General features: G+C 28.9%; 3 protein-coding genes across 6 annotated transcripts in view; 1 reads left to right on the top strand and 2 right to left on the bottom strand.

Annotated features, from left to right (window-relative positions):
• The window catches only part of LOC105232092 (serine/threonine-protein kinase minibrain), a 71,586-nt gene extending 57,594 nt beyond the window's left edge, over positions 1–13,992 (top strand). For all 4 annotated transcript variants that reach the window (XM_029552798.2, XM_011213695.4, XM_011213693.4 and 1 more), the window contains one exon: positions 10,688–13,992. In XM_029552798.2, the coding sequence (XP_029408658.2) occupies positions 10,688–11,988 (1,301 nt within the window). In that variant the 3' untranslated portion in view covers positions 11,989–13,992. The remainder of the gene's footprint in view (positions 1–10,687) is intronic.
• A 105-nt stretch (positions 13,993–14,097) lies between these two features.
• LOC105232090 (zinc finger protein 622) lies at positions 14,098–15,855 on the bottom strand. Its single transcript, XM_011213692.4, has 3 exons — positions 15,203–15,855; positions 14,763–15,134; positions 14,098–14,701 (listed from the first exon to the last, which is right to left on the bottom strand). Exons 1-3 carry the CDS (start codon positions 15,707–15,709, stop codon positions 14,351–14,353), a joined length of 1,230 nt encoding a protein of 409 aa, XP_011211994.2. The 5' UTR covers positions 15,710–15,855; the 3' UTR covers positions 14,098–14,350.
• Positions 15,856–16,427: 572 nt separating this feature from the next.
• LOC105232089 (uncharacterized) lies at positions 16,428–17,547 on the bottom strand. The gene is made up of 2 exons (XM_011213691.4): positions 17,405–17,547; positions 16,428–17,332 (listed from the first exon to the last, which is right to left on the bottom strand). Exons 1-2 carry the CDS (start codon positions 17,431–17,433, stop codon positions 16,516–16,518), a joined length of 846 nt encoding a protein of 281 aa, XP_011211993.2. The 5' UTR covers positions 17,434–17,547; the 3' UTR covers positions 16,428–16,515.
• Positions 17,548–17,915: the final 368 nt, after the last annotated feature.

Raw genomic sequence — 17,915 nt, 5'->3', positions numbered from 1 at the left:
TTAGTTTTCAACATATTTTTGTAAGAAAGTGGCGTATAATTAAAATTAATTCTTTACAGCTTTTGTGCTTTTATCAAAATTATGTTAGAAGCCTAAAAAATTATGTTAGAAGCCTAAAAGCTTTGGCGGTTTTTGTAAACTTTGGTTTAGTTTTCAACATATTTTTGTAAGAAAGTGGCGTAGAATTAAAATTAATTTCTTTAAAGCTTTGGTGCTTTTATCAAAAGCTTTCGTACAGTTTTACTACAGTCGCCAAAAGCTCAAATTCAAATCAGGGTTAAAGATTTCAGTCTGCTCACGGAAACTATTTTATTTTTTAATGGCTTCAATATTCTCATATTTTTAAAAACTTTTATCGAATTTATATATGTATAGTTTCCTGAAAGTTTTTAATTTTTATTTATAAAATTGAAAAAATTCTAAAATAGTTCACACTTTAATTAAAGTGTTCCTGAGCAAAAAAAGTTGAAATTTTATGACCTCTATTGGCATATATTTTTTTACGAGCTTTTATTGAATTTAAATGTAATTTTGGAATTAGATACTAAAATATACTCTTTTAAACAAGCACTTGATCTACATATATTCAAGTTTTGAAACCTCAAAAAGCTCTGCACCTTCGACAACTTCCTATACATTCAGTTATTTGTGCTTTCATATGATTAAATTAAGCTTTCGCAAGTTTAAGCTTACATGAAAAAGAGCTCAAAACTATATTTACGAGCTTTTTTAAAGTTTATAAGCTTAAGCTTTGTGTTTTTTGACCACACTTATAGAGCGGCATCAAACACTTTCAGTAAGCTTTCAAAAAGCTCACTAACTATAAAAACTACGATTGAAGTTTAAGTTAAGCTTATATAAAAAATAGCTCAAAACTATATTTAAAAGCTATTTTGAAGTTTTTGAGCTTAAGCTTTGTGTTTTTTGAACACACTTATGGAGCGGCATCGAACACTTTCACTAAGCTTTCAAAAAGCTAAGTGCAATCACTCAAAAGCTAGTCACTAACAAGTAATTTTTAGTTGGCATTCTTTACTTTATTAAAATTTCACTTTTGCACCCTAAACTGTTCACTTCCTAAGAGCTTTCGAATAATGTTTAGTTGACATTTTTTGATTCAATTAAGTTTTTTAGTGAAATCCGAATTTTTGTATCGAGTTTGGAGAAAAATTGCTGCTTATAAACCTTTTTGTGCTTTTTAGCAAGTTTCAAAATTGCTTTATAGTTTAAGCTTTCAGCTCCGGCTTATTTCTTGAGTAGTTCTCTGTTTGTTTGCAAAAAGCTTTGAAAAGCTCACGGTCACTAGTGAAAAATTAAACTTTTGATGACAATGCTTTACTTTAATTACTAGCGGACTTGTAAGCTTTACCGCTGTAAAGAGCTTTGGAGCTTTTTTGAGCTACCATATTATTTCAACAGCGTTAACTTTAGTGATCATTATTAAAATCATGCATCTAAGTACTTAAGTTATCACTTCGTACTAATAATGAAAAAAATTAACAACCTACCTACTACTATTTATACATATACTACTACATACTACGAAATATTTCATACGAAAATAAAAATTTGCTCGTTTGACTGCCAACAAATAAAAAAAAGCTGAAATTTATTGAAAAAACAACAACAACAATTGTATGAGAGCTTTCTTCATTTGAACACAATTTGTATTTACAAATACTGTGGCGAAAATAGAAACCAAAATGCAGCGTTGCCACAGTGTAAAAAATGCAGATACCTAAATAATGCAAACTAATAGACCAGCGTTAAAGTTTAGAGATTAGTTGGGTACAACATTGTCGTAATCGAAATTAAATTAAAAATTTGTAAGGTTAGAAATAGTTGAAGCTAAACAAAAAGAAATAAATGCGTAATAAAACGGCAAAGCAGCACATGTAAAATATAGCGTTTATTACGAACACAGACAAAAGTTACTATTTGGTAGAAACGAAACTAAAGAAAAGGGCAGACAGAACTTCAAGCAAAAAAATTTAGAATTAGAGTTTAAAAATAATTTAGTACTTTGGTAAAGAAACTAAAAATAAATAAATAAGAATATACATGTTTGGCAAGAAAAAAAAAACGCAATAGAAAACACAAAAAAATATTAAAATTAATTAAAATGAAAATTTAACATTTCGGCATATGTATATGTTTGGAAAAGTTGCGAAATAATACAAAAACAAATCTGTAAAACTAAATTTACGCAACTATCGACTTTGTATGACAGAAGCAGCTATGCATAAGAAAACTCAAAACTCACTCACTAAACTCAGTTGCTTTTGGCTATAAAACAGAAATTGAAAACTGAAAAACAAGAAAAATATTTTGGCGCGTTTGAAAACTCATAGCAACTTTAGAAGTATTATATTTGATATTAATACTGCATAATTTTGTGGGCAAACAATAAAAAAAAACCAATGTCGTGACAAACTAATGCAAAAAAAAAACTAAACTTTCGGCTAAAATAAAATTTACTAACACAAACTTTGAAATACATGAGAAACACGAATTTCGTCAAGCTAAAAACAAAGTAAAAAAAATCAATTTTAGGCACTCTATGGCAATGTTTAACCAATTAATCGTGCAGCTAAAAAATATGTAGCGCAGTTAAAGGCGTACGAGGTAGCTTGCGAACGGCGGAACGCAACGGTGTATGTTTTGAAATTTTGTTGCATATAAAAAGCAATGTTTTCATTTTAACTATGTCAGCCTGAAAGTATGCAATTTTTTATAACATCCTAAAGGTATGCTTTAGTGGTTTTGGATGTATTTAGCAGTTGTTCACACTGCTGCTTATGTGTCATACAAGCTACATATGTAATAGAACAATGCATTTTTAAGCATTCCATTGCGACTTTTTGTTGTTATTTTTCGTCTAAATACACTTGTATTGCATACTTTTAGACGTTTACGCAATACTATGCAATACAAGTAATGTTGGAACACAAAACCTTGTCTAAATTCATGAGCGCATTTGGAAACTACTATTTTTGCGTGCTTTTAGGCTGTACAAATTATTCAGAGATTCGAAAGTGTATTGAAATGTGGTAATAATAAAAATTTTATTATACCATACTTCTAAGCGGAATTTGCGCCTTTTTAAAGTCTAAATTTGTCGGTTAACAAAAAAAAAAAACGATTGCATACTTTTGGGCGAAAAGGTTAAAAAAATTTAAAATCTAAATCAGTCGTATACAAAAACAGAACATTGCATACTTCTAGGTTGAAACCCCTTTTTTAATGTATAAATCAGTGGCATAAAAAAACGAATATTGCCTACTTCTAGGCGAAGAAGTTAATCCTTTTTAAAGTCTCAATCGAATAAAAAAAAACGAATATTTGCATACTTCTAGGCGTTCAGTTCAAATTTAATTTTATTCCTGCTTTAACAACTTCGTAGGATATATTTTAGTAAGTGTTATAACGGTTTCTGAAAGAGAAAACGAATAGCGCTGCATACTTTTAGGCCGTAAAGTTGATCAACCGCAAAAATTTCGACGCTTTTAACTGCGCTTAAGAAATATTATAAATAATAAGAAAGTATTTACAAGTATCTTGATAAATATTTTTCCTTCGTTCCACAGAAAACTATTACATATTTTTCTTTATTGTTTTTAAAGTAAAACCACATTTACAAACACACACAGACCCATATGAACAATCTCACAACTTCTTAAAAGCCACAGCAGCCACAAACATACATACATACATACATACAAACAAACATATATGAACCATATGAAGAACCAAAAACCAACCAACCAAGCAAACCAAAACAAACCAGTACTTCCAAATATACTCCTCCAAAACCGGTTACAGAGTAGTACCTTCAAACATTAAATTAAAATAAGGAAACAAAAATTAAGCTAAAATTATTTAAATAAAATTTAAACAAAGCAAAATCAACACAAATTACCTTAAAATCCGTCATTTCCGTTCTCCGTACTAAAAGCAAAGCAAAAGCAAACAAAGAATACAAATTAAAAAGTAACAAAAATATTTTAAGTACACACACATACAAAACTACGAAATAGCCAAAATAATTATAAGCTGCGGTGTGTGGGCAATTTGTGGCAGCATTTTGTTAAAATTCTAAAAAATATATGTTTTTTAAAAGTAAATATTGTTTCATTTAAGTAAAAGTAATTTTGTTTTAGGAAAAAAATATTTAAATAAATTTTTTGAAAAAAATTTTTTCAGTAATTTTTTTTATGTACAATATTTCTTCATTGATTAATTTTTCAAAATATTAGTTTTCATATATTAATAATAATAGAGAACATATTTTATTTTTTAAATAATAATTTTACAAAATAATTATTTGCCAAAGTATTTTAATTATTTAAAAAAAAAATTATTTAACTTTTTTAATTAATATTATATAACTTACATATATTATTATGAATTTTAGTAATTAATATTTTATTATTTTAGTAAATAATAAGCAAATTTGATAACAAAACCATAATTTGATTTATATTAATAAAAAAAATTTCTATTATTTTTCTATTTTTTAAGTTATAAGTAATTTTTTTTTTCTAGATCTCCTTTTTTATAAATAAATTTAGTTCATAGAAATTTTCAGACATTTGCTCAATTGTTTAGAAAAAAGAAAAAAATATTTTTTTGATTAATATTAATATTTTTGAAGATTATAATGCTAAAACTATTGACAAAAAGTTAAAAGAGAATAATTATTTTTTCTTATTATTTTTTTTTTATATATTTTTATACATACATACATATATTTATGTATATATTTTTATTAATATATTAATTTTTACTTAAATTATTTACAAATAAATATTAATTATTTTTTTATATTTCAATTGTACATATGTATGTTTTTCGTTGTTTTTAGTAAGTTAAAATATATAATTTTTTCTGTTAACTTTACCTATTTAAATGCATATTAAAAATATTTTGTTTTTATAATTATTATAATATTTTTTTTTTTAATTTAAAATGTATCACTTATTGCCCAACATTGCAGCTCTGTAGATAAATTAATTTAATTTAGGTAAACTGATTTTTAAATGAAAATAAAAATAATTTCTTTAAATAAAACAAAAAAAATTTTTAATTTTTTTACACATTTTTTATTTAAAAATCAAAATAAATAATAATTATTAATATATAATTAATTATTTTTATTTTTATTTTTTTTATTTTTACTTTAATTTTTTTTTTAATTTTTATTTATTTTAAAAATAAAAAATTATTTAATTTAAAAATTGAAATAAAATTTATTAATTCGTTTTGCTTCTAAAGCTAGACTACTCGAATTTTCCCAGCACTGGAAAAAAAGAAAGCCTGAAAGTAGGCTCGAAAATATTAGAAATAAAATTAATAAAAAATTTTAGTATTTAAAATATTAAGTTGGACAATTTTACAACAATAATATAATTTTAATTTTTACATTTTCAATTTTTTTTTTTACAAAATTCTGCCTTATCGTGTAGTGAAAACTTGTCCCAAAAAAGCGTTTTCGAAATTTAGGTCTACTTTGAGGCTAAATTTGTTATATAAATTTTGAAAACCTGTCGAAAAAGGACTTTCTCTAATTCTAGTCTACTTTTAGGCTAATTTAGGATATAAATTTTGATTTTTCGGCTTCAAAACCGCATATTTTTTTTTAAATTCTACCTTTTTCGTACAATGATCTTTTGTAAAAAAAAAATGGAATTTTAGTCTACTTTTAGGCTTTCTATCAAAAATTGCAATATTGAGCAAATAGTTTACAAACTGTGAACGAGTAAAAAAAACACACAAAATGTTGAGGCTTTAGACTGTATGTATCTTGGTTTAATTTTTAAAATTACTTGAAATATTTTTGTATTTAAAATTTTTTAAATTTATTATATAAATTTTTGACATTTTTTTTTAATTTTTTAATTTTTTTTTTTTAATTTTGAAATTTTTTTTTAATTTTTTATTTTTTTTTTTTTAATTTTTGAAATTTTTTTTTTTTTTTCCACCAACTTCCAATTAAATTTCCAATAAGCAAAAACGTTATGTATGTACTTTCAGCAATAGTAATGTAAATTAAATTCTACGCGTTAACCTGTAAAAAGTGCATAAGTTGATATTTTTGAAAAAGAAAACAGAAAATAGAAAACTAAAAGAAAATAAAAAACTTACAATGCAAAAACAAGCAAATAGACATGTATGAGTGAATATAAAAACAATTGATTTATGAAACAGTAATGAAATGAATTAGGCATAACGAAATGAATTGCATTTATAGGTGAATTTTCCACCATAGAATTTACAATTTACTCACTAAACACACTTTTAGGCTACATATAACATATAGACATGCATATACAATACATACATAGTAGTTATGAGTAAAAAGAAAATGAAACATAAAAGAGTACAGAAACCCACAAACAAGTTAAGCAACAACAAATAAGTTAGTTAAAATACATACAGACATAAATATGACAAAGTTGCAGCATTTTCCATAACACCAACAACAAGTAATAAGTATAAAAAAACCACTACAAAATTAATTCATGCAAAAGCCGCTGAAATTATTAAAAAAAAAAAAAACAATTTATAAAAAAAAAATAATTCATAAAAAAAATTATTTCAAAAAAAAAATAATTCAAAAAATTAAAAAAAAAAAATATTTATAAAAAAAAATTATTAAAAAATAATTTATAAAAAAATTGATTAAAAAATATGTCTACTAAACAGGTAATTCAGTGAAAATAAAAACACAACTGTAAAATAATAAGTAAAAATAATATTAAACTGAAATTATAAAAAAAGAATAAAATTGAACTGCAAACGAAAATGTTACTTCAGCGCTACACTGTAAAAAATAACCCGCAAACGAAGCGAATGCCCGCGTTGAACTACAAAATTTATAAAAATTAACAGTACATACTTAAGTCTAGCAGCAAAAGGCGAAAAGCAAAGCAGAAAAATATATATATAGTATACCAACTAAACTTAATATAAAGTAAACATAATAAATATGTGCAAAAAAAGTAATTTAAATTTATTTATAATTAATTGAGAAAATACAAATCATAGCAATTAATTTTAGTAAGCATAAAATTAAACTAAAAACTAAACCAAATGCATACATTTAAAACAAACTAGCTCTACTACATACATACATACATACCACATAACTAATATAATGTAAGCATGCAGCAGCACATGTAAAAAGTTTACAGTAACATAGTTTTAGGCGATGAGTATGTTAAAAACTGAATACCTACATACTTAAAAGCAAACAAAAAAAAAAATAAAAATTAGAATGAAGCTAAAAAAATTTGAATAAAAACTAAAAAAATATATAATAATTGAAAAAAATATAATAATAATAATTAAAAAAATATAATTAACAAAAATGTAATAAAAATTGAAAAAATTGTAATAATAATTAAAAAAATATAATTAACAAAAATGTAATAAAAATTGAAAAAATTGTAATAATTAAAAAAAATATATATATAATAATTAAAAAAAAATATAATAATAATTAAACAAAAATGTAATAAAAAAAATAATAATAATTAAACAAAAATGTAATAAAAATTAAAAAAAAATTATAATACCAAAAAATTTAAATAAAATAAAATTGTAATAACAAAATATTAAAATTAAATAAAATATATAGCATTTACGCGTTTACGAGAGCAAGTAAATAAAACATAAAAAGTAAAGAAATAATATATTTGCTTTACACATACATACATATGCATACATACATACATATGTATGTATGTATAACTACAAAAATTTAAGTGGCAAATGGGGCAGTCAAAATTTAATACAATAATTAACAAATAAATGTGTGCAAATGCACAGGCAGTTAAGACAGTTGAAGTAAAAATTCTAAAAAAAATATTGATTAAAAATCTAAAAGAAACAAAATTTCCTTACAGAATTTTATTTACACACATTTTCTCTTTTATTTTTAATTTTTTAATGTCTCTTTTAATTTTTTTATACAAATTGTTGTCAAATTTATTATCTATATTTTTTAAATTTAATTCTAAAATATTTTTTAAAATTTTTTTATTTAATGTTTTAAATTTTTATTATATTTTTTTTCATTTTTTATACATATTGTTGTCAAATTTATATAAGTATATATTGTATATTTTAATTATTTACTTCTAAAATATTTTTTGCTTTCAAAATAAGAATTTTGAAAATATTCAAAAATTTATATTTTTGAGAAATTTTTCTATAATCAAATATGTTTATAGGTTCTTAAAATTATTTGTGACTTTCTGTTTGGTTTTTTATTTTTAAAAATGTTTATACAATCGTAAAATATTTGTGATTCTTTTTAAAAGTAACCAATATTTTTAAATTAAGATTTCAAAAATTCTTATAATGAAGTACTACTTAAATATTTTTTTTAATATCAAAAAAGAAATTTTTTCTATTTTTATGCTTTTTTTTGTATTATAAAAGATGTTTTTTATATTAAATATATAATATTAATATTTTGTCTGCTATACGCTTACTAATTTTTTATTTATGTATATTAAAAAAATAATTCTGAAGATTTTATTATAAGCTTACCTTTTTTTAATTTGTCCAACGAATTAAGTATCAGTTTAGGAAAAAATAAATTTTTTGTAATTATATTACTCAAAAAGAAACTTAATAATTTTTTTATACAAATTTTTGTCAAATGTATATTATTATTATTATTTATTAGAATATTTATTTACGAGAAATAAAAACTTTTTAAGACAAATTTAAATTATTTATTTATATTTTGTTCTTTCATTATATTTTTTTTCATTTTTTATACAAATTTATTTTTTTTCCCGCGAATTAAATATTATTTTAAGAAAAAATTTATTTCTAATATTCTTATTTGATTTAAAAACTCTTAAATTTGTATGCTTTACGAATGTGAATAATTTTGTTATTTTGTTATTAATTTTAATATTTTTGAGAAATTTTTCTATAATCAAATATGTTGAATAATTGAATAATTTTTGTTATTTTGTTTTTAATTAATTTTAATGTTTTTTTATAATTATTTTATTCAAAAAAATATTTAATTGTATTTTGTTAGGCATTTTATTTAATTTTTTTTATCATTATTAATATTTTTTAGAAATTTTTTAATCAAAAAAATATTTAATTTTATTTTGTTATGAATTTTATTTAATTTTTTTTCATTAGTAATATTTTTAATAAAATAGATTTTTTACCGCATTTTAATATTTTTTTAAGACAGTTTAAAATTTGTTAATAGTGTATTTTAGTATTTTTTGTCATTATTAATATTTTTAATAAGAATATATTTTTAAAACAAATTTCATTTTTTTATTTATTTTTTGTTTTTTTTTTCAAAGCAACTTTAATTTTTATTTTTTTTTTTCACGATGTTTTTTTTGTCGCAATTATTAAAATTTAAAAAATATCGAGATCTAAAAACAAACATACTACAAACATAAATAAAGTTAATATCTGCCGCAGAAGTGAATAGCAACAACAACAAGGAACACAAAAGCAAATACGAGCATTCGTTTGTATCTTTTTTGAAAACACAAATAAAAATAACGGTAAAGCAAATGCAAATAGTTATAGTAAAGAAAAGGACGAGCGAGCGTAATTTAAGCAAACACACACACACAAATGCATATATTTATAAAGAAAAAATTATGCAAAAAACTTGACGAGTTTAAGTTCATAATTATAAAATACCAAATACTTATTACCAACAATAACAACAAGTAATTCAATATAAAACGGAAAAAACCAGCAGCAACAGCATTAAGAACTCATAAAAAAATAATATTATTAATAAAAGTAACAATGCAAATAATAAAAATAAATAATAATGAAAAACTTAAGTATGTATACATAAAATAATAATAATAATTAAAGCAATTGCAAAGTGAATATTTGCAACAGCTAGGAGTGGAAATCGAGAATAAGCATTATAAGTTGAAAAAAAATTATTAACAAAAAAAAATTGCAAAATCTTTAATAAAAATATTATGATATAATCAACCAAAAACTGTTGTTAGTTTATTTCGCAATTTTTGTGCGCATTTTATTCATTTATTTTTAACGATAAAATTGCTTTTTCTCATTCACATGCAGCCATTGAAGGAATTTGAGTATGTAAGGTGTTCATTATCTATTGATAACAGTAAATTAAACAAATTTTCAAAAAATATATTTTCATTTTCTTTTTATTTTTAATTACTTTAAAAAAGTTAATTACATATTTTTTAAAGAAAAAAGAAATTATTTATATAGAAAAATTGTTTTTTTTATGATTACTTTTCTTATATACATACATAATTAGTTTTATTTTTTTTTTATATAATTATTTTAGTTTTAAGTTACAGAATCATATTCTTTATGGGAAATATCCTAATTTTACAATTATTTTTATTAGAAATTTTATATAATATTTTTATAAATATTTTTTATAATATTAGTTTTAATAATTACTTTTACTTTTTTAATTGAATTATTTTTAAGTAGTTATAAAATTTATTTTCACAATATTCTTTTTTTATAAAATATACACATTTTATTACTTCCAATTCACTTCTTTGCTGTTACTTAACGCTTGTTAACATAACCTCATTTCTCGTCACCTTTACTTCAATAAATTTCTCTCTTGATTGCACATATTTTCCGCTATTTTAAATGTCCCGCTCTCTCTCCCTCTCTTTTACAGGCATGCTGCTGCATCTCGGCTCGCACTCCTCATCCTCGAACTTGGCCGCGTCCAATTCGTCCGCGCACAGCAACAGCAACAACAGTGGCAGCCAATCGCAGCAACCGAACAGCCTCGGCAGTTTGAGCGGCAGCAGCAGTTTAACGGGTCTGCATCATCCCAACAGTTTGATGCACGCGCGCAGCGGGTTGCGCGGCAATGCTGCACACGCCACTGCGTACTCCATGCCCAAGTCGATGTATAAGAATCAACAGCAGCAACAGCAAACACAAGCCGCAGCGCTGCTGGCAGCGCAACAGGGCCTACAGGCGCTATTATCGCCCTCGGCATCGAGTCACAATAGCATTGGCAGCAGCAGCAGCAATAGTAATTGCAATCCGAGCAACAACAATAACAACAACAGTAACAGCTATCCGCATGCCATGGACTGTGATCCACCGCAGATGCCACCGCCGACGCGCTTCATCAGCACCATGTCCAATTCCGCCTCTGCCTCTTCGTCCTCGAATAGCAGTAACAGTGGTGGTGGTGGTGGTGGCGGCGTCAGCGGCAGTAGTAGTGCTCGCATGCGTTCGGCGCATCACAATTTTATCGCACCGCCACAGAAGCCGCCACATGCCGCCCAACAAACACAACAGCAACACCTCGCTACCGCACAACAGCTACAACAAGCGCCCACGCAACACAACAGCTATGCGCCCACCTCACTGCCCGCCGATTTGGTGCAACATCCGCTGTCGTCGGCTGCCTCCCATCTTATGATGACCGATTCGAGCGTCATAACAGCTAGCGCGGCTGGCAACGCCTCCGGACCGCTCTCCTACACATCGCTGTTGTTTCAACAGCAGCAGCAGCAGCAACAAGCACAACAGCAACAACAGCAGCATCAACAGTCGCAAGCGTCAGCTCATATGTACAGCTCAATGCCGGTGCAGCATATGATGTCCGTCGGCGACATGTCGCTACAGCACCACCACCTGCAGCAGCAACAGCAACAACATACGCAACATCAGCGACGTGGCGGCAGCGTGGGTGGTGGCTTCAGCGGCAGCAACAGCAGTTTGATAGGTGTTGGTGGCGGTAGTAGCGGTGGACTGATGGGCGGCAGCAGCCTTATGAGTGCCAGCATGTCAGGCAGTGCCGGTGGTGGCTTGAGCAATGTCGGCGGTAATGTTGGCGGTGACGGCGGCAGCAGTGGTGGTGGTGTTAGTGGCACTAGCGGCTCCGGCGCCAGCGGTGCTGATGCCTCGTCGCCTATGGTAGGCGTTTGTGTTCAGCAGAGTCCTGTAGTAATTCATTAGTTAGTTGATAATGATGATACATACAAACATACTATGTATATGTATGTACATAGGCATACATACTATGTGTACGAGCATATGAATATTATAAATATATTTGTATTTAGTTTTAAAAGCGCGTTAAACAATAGCGAATTTTGCACAAGCATCATACCGGGCACACAACGCATTTACCTGGAACGCAAATGCAAACAATTGACCAAGTTCCATATACAAAGTGTGGACTAGGCAGTTCGTTGCGCCAATGTTGGTGGTTACTGGTGTTTCATTTCAAATCGAAATGGATAAATGCAAAAATATTCGAAAAATTGAAATTTATATACAATCCACATACGTTCCACTAAACATAAATGAAGTTTCGTGGTATTAATAATTGTATGAGCACAAATCTCTATTTTAAACTCACAAAAATTGGCATCCACATATGTTCCACACAAAATCCCAAGCTCTTGCAAGTTTTGCAGACTATTTGATTTTTACCTACAACAATTGGCGTACACATATTTTGCACAGCGAATTTTATAACAGTTAATTGCTTAGAAACATTAGTGAGCATACAGTTATTTCGAGTGAAGCACAAATGGTCCAGCAGTTTTGGTAAAATTTCTATGAAAAAGGTATGCATTTTCTCTTCTTATGTTAAATCAAGGTAGTTACCATTGCAAATTTAGAAAGCATACATAATTGGAAGTTGTGGACAGTAAAACAAAATACGGTATGGATTAAATACAAAACTCACAAAAAAATGCGGTCTTTATTAGATATTTGCAAGCATTTCTGAAATTCCCGAACATTGCCAAAAACCTACAAATATACGTAAATTAGGGAAATTTAAATTATGTTCCACTTACTTTTGAACGGAATTCAAAGAGTTTGCAACTTCAAAATTAATTTTTGAATAGCGTTTCAAAGCTTACAATATAACTGCGCGTAGTTTGTGTTACGATCCACATGCGTTCCACAAAAAAGGTTCACGCTACTTTGAAAAACTTTGTATTTGAAACATTACCACTATATAGCATACACATTTTTAACGGTTTATACATGCAATCCACACAAAAAGTGCGTTGAAACTGTTGTTTTACAGTCCACAGCCATTTATTAGGAATCTAACACACATATACTGTTGTATCTAACGAGTTTACAAATTTTGACATATACAAACTTTGCGCAAAATCAGAAATCAAGTTGGAACATACTTTAAAGTATCCCATTAAAATTTTCTCTACATACATACATATACAAATAAAAAATGTTCTTTGGTGCACGTATAGAATTGTGCTAACAACTGCCGGCAGCAAAAATTTCTTTACAGATTGTGGAACAAATTTGATTTCGTTCAATGCGTTCCAATTTCTCTACCTTTAACTAGTTGTAATTTAAAACTATAATAATACAGTTATTTTGTTGCCTGCCTGCCTTCGATGGTTATATAACGTAATACAGCACGTATACGATTTTTCGTAACGTCAAACTTAATTTGTTGTCAAAAAAAAAAACAGATTAACTAAATAATATATAGTTATAATTCTATTTAGACTATTTGTATTTCTTATTATTATTATTTTGTTTTTGCGCTGTAAAATTGTAAATGCAACCACGTACGTCCTACTTTACCATTTTGTTGTTGTTTCATATTTTTTGCTCAGCCACTCGACACTACCTTACTTTGTATTTTAGTGTAGTCACTTACATACATACTTGCATATGCATATAAATATTATTTTTCTCGCAATTTATTAATAAATAAATTATTAGTTTATTAAGACCGTCTAGGAAAAATGCCCGCGTGGCATAACAATAGCAGCAGCAAGCAAAGTTTAAGGAATATAAAAAAATATATACAAAAAAAAAACAACCTACATTTACGTGCGCAAAAATCTTCACATACATAAATACTAATTATTTAATTACAATGCCTATATTACACATATAGATATATACATACATATATTTCATAAGAAATATACAAATATGATATATGATAAGTCAAAAAGATATTAATCTCCTTTGCAGTTTTATTTTCCACTACGAAGCAGTGGATACCGTTCATTAACGGTAAACTAACAAAAACTTTTCAGGCGTAGCAAAAGAAAATACAATTCAAAATAGATTTACGACAAACGCAGCAACGCAATTTATTTACTAAGTTTAGTTACATTTCACGTTATTGTAAAAGACAATGCTGCCCACATATAAGAGTATATATACAAATGGCTTCGGAGCATTGGCGCTTAACTGTCAGCTCCAACAAAGAAAATCGAATTGTGTTATGCTAAATAACTTCATCTGCAAACTACAGTTTTAACACACAAACACTTGAAAGCATAACCAGCTGGTTTTAAGTTGATTTCCATTAAGTTTAGAACATGACTTGCGCGCGGTAATGCTTTTGGAATTTGTTCGCCCTGCAGCCAAGTTTCATTTGCCATTTTGCTTGTACGCGCTTCATGACGTGTATGTCGCGCGCCTTACGCGCAGCCGCTTGCTGTTGCATGTTACTCCAGCCTAAAGCGCGATATTCGCTGAGCACTTTATGCAGGCGACGATCCGATTTTTTCGGCACAAGCTCGCGACTTGGACGCAGTCGCTGTTTGTAGTAGCGCAGCAGTGAACGATGTCCAATGACAGCGCCAGAAGGTAAAACCAATTGATATTCATCGCCATCAAGCAGATCGGGCACCACTTCCTCATCGACATCCATGCCTTCTTGCTGTTGTGTTATGTTGCATATTAATTTTTATATACATAATTTGAATTTTATGTATACTTACGTGATCTGGATAACTGGAGCTGTAATCGTAGTAATCGGCATATTCGGCTAATGCTACACCCTCGTGCAACATTTGGCAGTGTCCTTTGTCTAACATGTGTTTGCGTACCGCATCCAACGTATAGAATGTTTTACCGCGATCATTGCACCAGAGGCATATAAAGTAATTTGCGACTTTTTCGCCCAAATAGTATAGCAGTCCCTCTAAATCGGTGCAGAATTCTGCGTCGGGAATGAAGAATGAGTGCGCAACCGACATGTGTTTTAAATTCTCAACCATATCCTCGCTGACATGTGTGCAGAAGAGACAGTCCTTTTCGCTTAGTGGATTTTCAGGCAGTTTCTCCCATTCATCTGAATCAATTTGTCCAGTCTATATATAAGTAGTAATAGTAAATAATAAATAAACGTATGTAAGTATTATATTATTCAAGTTAATACCTCCTCCTCTTCCACAATCTCATAGTCTCCGTCATCCTCATCATCATCCATATCTTCATACTCATCCTCTTCGTCTTCTTTCTGTTGTTGTTTCTGTAGTGCAAATCTTCCTTTGCCTTGTGCGGCTGCAACTAACGCTGGATGTGGTTTCTGTGGCACTACACTCTTTTTCGTTATCTCTGTGTTTTCGCCTTTATGTTCTTTTTCGAAACGCAATAGATTTTCTTTGTGTTTTTTGCTGTTTAGGTGGTTATCGTGGGCTTTCTGATTGCCAAATTGTTTGCGACAAGCATTGCAGTAGAAGCTCATTTGACTCTCCTCCTCCTCGGTAGCTTTTTCTTGTCGCATACGCAGCACACGTTCTTGGAATTGTTCGGCAGTAACTGCTGGAAGTTCAGCAACACGACGTTTTAGATTAAACCGATGCCAATCTGTTTTGTAATGATCTCGCTGTATATCCGCCGAGGCAAATTTTACACAGCAATTTATGCACGTGAACGCCGACATATTGATTCTGATAGTTTCTCACAAATATCCAATTCCTAAATAATGTAAAATTCGGCTTTGAATTAGTAATAAATAAAATTTCACAACTAGTGTCAATGCAAAAACGCACGAGAAAAGTAAAAAGTAAAACAAAGACACGTTCTGCGAAACAATGACAGTTATGTCGCGTTGCCACATAGACTGAAATTTTGACTATAATCTAAATGCTTCAATAATCAGTATTTGTTTTAGTGTGTAGCACAAGCAATTTTTGGATTACAAAACATTTAATGCAAAAACAGATAATTTAAAATTTAAATTTATAAAACCAAAAATAAAAAATTTATAAAAAACAGGCTGCAAAGCAAAATTAGAGGATTTGCGCAGCAACTGATATGGCAACTAAAGCGCTAATGGCGGTAGTGGCGGTAATTTTGACGTTAGTTAACTGTGATTTACTTTAAAGGCTAAACTATTTCTTAGATTAAAAAATCAAAATTAATCGTTTAATAATCTGAATTAACATTTTTTGTAGTTGAAAGATGAAAAAACTAAAATTCGTAAAAAGAAAACAAGTATGTTTATGTGTATAGGTGTATAAGTGATAAGTGTAAGCGAGTTCCTAATTTGTGTCGTTTTACACACCCGCCGGAAGTGCGTGCAATTAATTTTAATTAAAATAGATAATCGGATGCTGAATTTGTGATTATTGTAAGTATATTATAAATCTTAACTAAAATAACCATTGATAAGAACAGCGTATGTATTTGAATGAATTCTGTTATACATTTAGCAAAAAAAAGTTCTACATATGTATTTATTTTCAACTACTCCTCCAATACATTGTCTAACCATTCCTGTATGTCATCTTTGTTTGCTGCCACATTTTCATTTTCTTTCGGTATATTCGCCGCTTCATTCTCTGCGCCAGCGCCACTGCCACCACTTATGTCTACTTTTGTAACAGCAGCTGTCGCTAAATTCAGCAACTCATCTAATTCATCCGGAGCATTAGTTTCACTTGGTGGGGCATTAGCCTGTTTAGCACTACTCTGTGAACGTCCGGAGCCACTTTTTCGGCTACCGCTATTAATTTTTATGCGTGGATTCGTCTTGTGTTCATGCAATACATTTTGATAATTTTTCTCTGCCACTTCTGCAGCTTTCTCCATCGTTTGCAGTTGTTCGCGTGTAAACATTGATGCAGCATAATCCATGCGCTTATAAAATGGTATCGTTTGCAAACCAACATTTAATAATTTCAAATTTAGCGTGAAATACTGACTAGCCTCAGTGCTGTCCAAAAGTTGTTCGCCCTCCGCTGTATCCCAGTTTTTCTCAGATGAGAACTGGAAGTGTCCACCCACAGATGTGGGCAATTGTGACATTAAACCGAAATCACCGGCATGCATTTGTGCCGACTCTGCCTCATTCATATCATTATCTTCATCATCCAGCGAATAGCGACGGGTTTGTGCCGGTGGACGTGAAGTAGCCCAACCACGTCGTGAAACAAAACGTTCGTCACTGGAGTCCGCCACATCAACTACACCACGCACTATTTCCACCTGTGAGCTGGACGAGGTGTTATTATTCTGTTGTGTTGGCGGTTTCTTCCGATATTTTTTCATGTTGCCGCGTTTGCTGCAATTTAAGAAAACTTATTGATGAATTGATGACTTCATAGGCGCTAAGTTGTAATTGCACTACACTCACTCTTTCGATCGATTGTCCTTGCTTTCCATATTTATATCCTTATTTAGGTGACTGTTCGGCTATTTGTTTGTTACTAAGGTGATCCGTCTGCTTAATGTAGTAAAAGCGCCCATTTGTGTGCGCGGGGTATGTTCAATACATTGGTTGAACAGCTGTTTGCTGGTAATACACTCAAGCAGAAAAGTTAGTAGACATAATTATTATCAAAATGCTTATAAAAATATAGAAATATCGAAAAATAATTTCAAATTATTTTTGAAATTAGTTATGGCTTTAGTTTATTATTACAAAAAATAATATATTTATATTTTTGTATTTTTTGTACTAAAATATCGGGTAAAAATTTAATTACCTGTCTTTGGTTATGTCTATACATGTTTTTTTCTGTTTATACAAACCCGAAAGTCTCAAAAATATAAATACTTGTTGTAGACGGTTCAGGGTCACATAAAAATTTTTAGACCCGTCTGTCGTGGGAACATCAAGCCTGAGTGCATTAACTTCTTACTAA

The sequence above is a fragment of the Bactrocera dorsalis genome, chromosome 4 (genome assembly GCF_023373825.1).
Source record: "Bactrocera dorsalis isolate Fly_Bdor chromosome 4, ASM2337382v1, whole genome shotgun sequence".
NCBI classification, from domain to species: domain Eukaryota; kingdom Metazoa; phylum Arthropoda; class Insecta; order Diptera; family Tephritidae; genus Bactrocera; species Bactrocera dorsalis.
The sequence above is the reverse complement of the archived record's forward strand: the minus strand, read 5'-3'. Positions and strand labels throughout refer to the sequence as shown.

Excerpts from the sequence above, each read along its gene's own strand:
- LOC105232089 (XM_011213691.4), bottom strand. The coding sequence starts at position 17,433 with ATGGAAAGCAAGGACAATCGATCGAAAGA. Across the intron at positions 17,333-17,404 it reads AAGGACAATCGATCGAAAGA|CAAACGCGGCAACATGAAAA; the intron begins GTGAGTGTAGTG and ends CTTAAATTGCAG.
- LOC105232090 (XM_011213692.4), bottom strand. The coding sequence starts at position 15,709 with ATGTCGGCGTTCACGTGCATAAATTGCTGTGTAAAATTTGCCTCGGCG. Across the intron at positions 15,135-15,202 it reads AGATTGTGGAAGAGGAGGAG|ACTGGACAAATTGATTCAGA; the intron begins GTATTAACTTGA and ends ACTTATATATAG. Across the intron at positions 14,702-14,762 it reads GCTCCAGTTATCCAGATCAC|CAAGAAGGCATGGATGTCGA; the intron begins GTAAGTATACAT and ends ATAACACAACAG.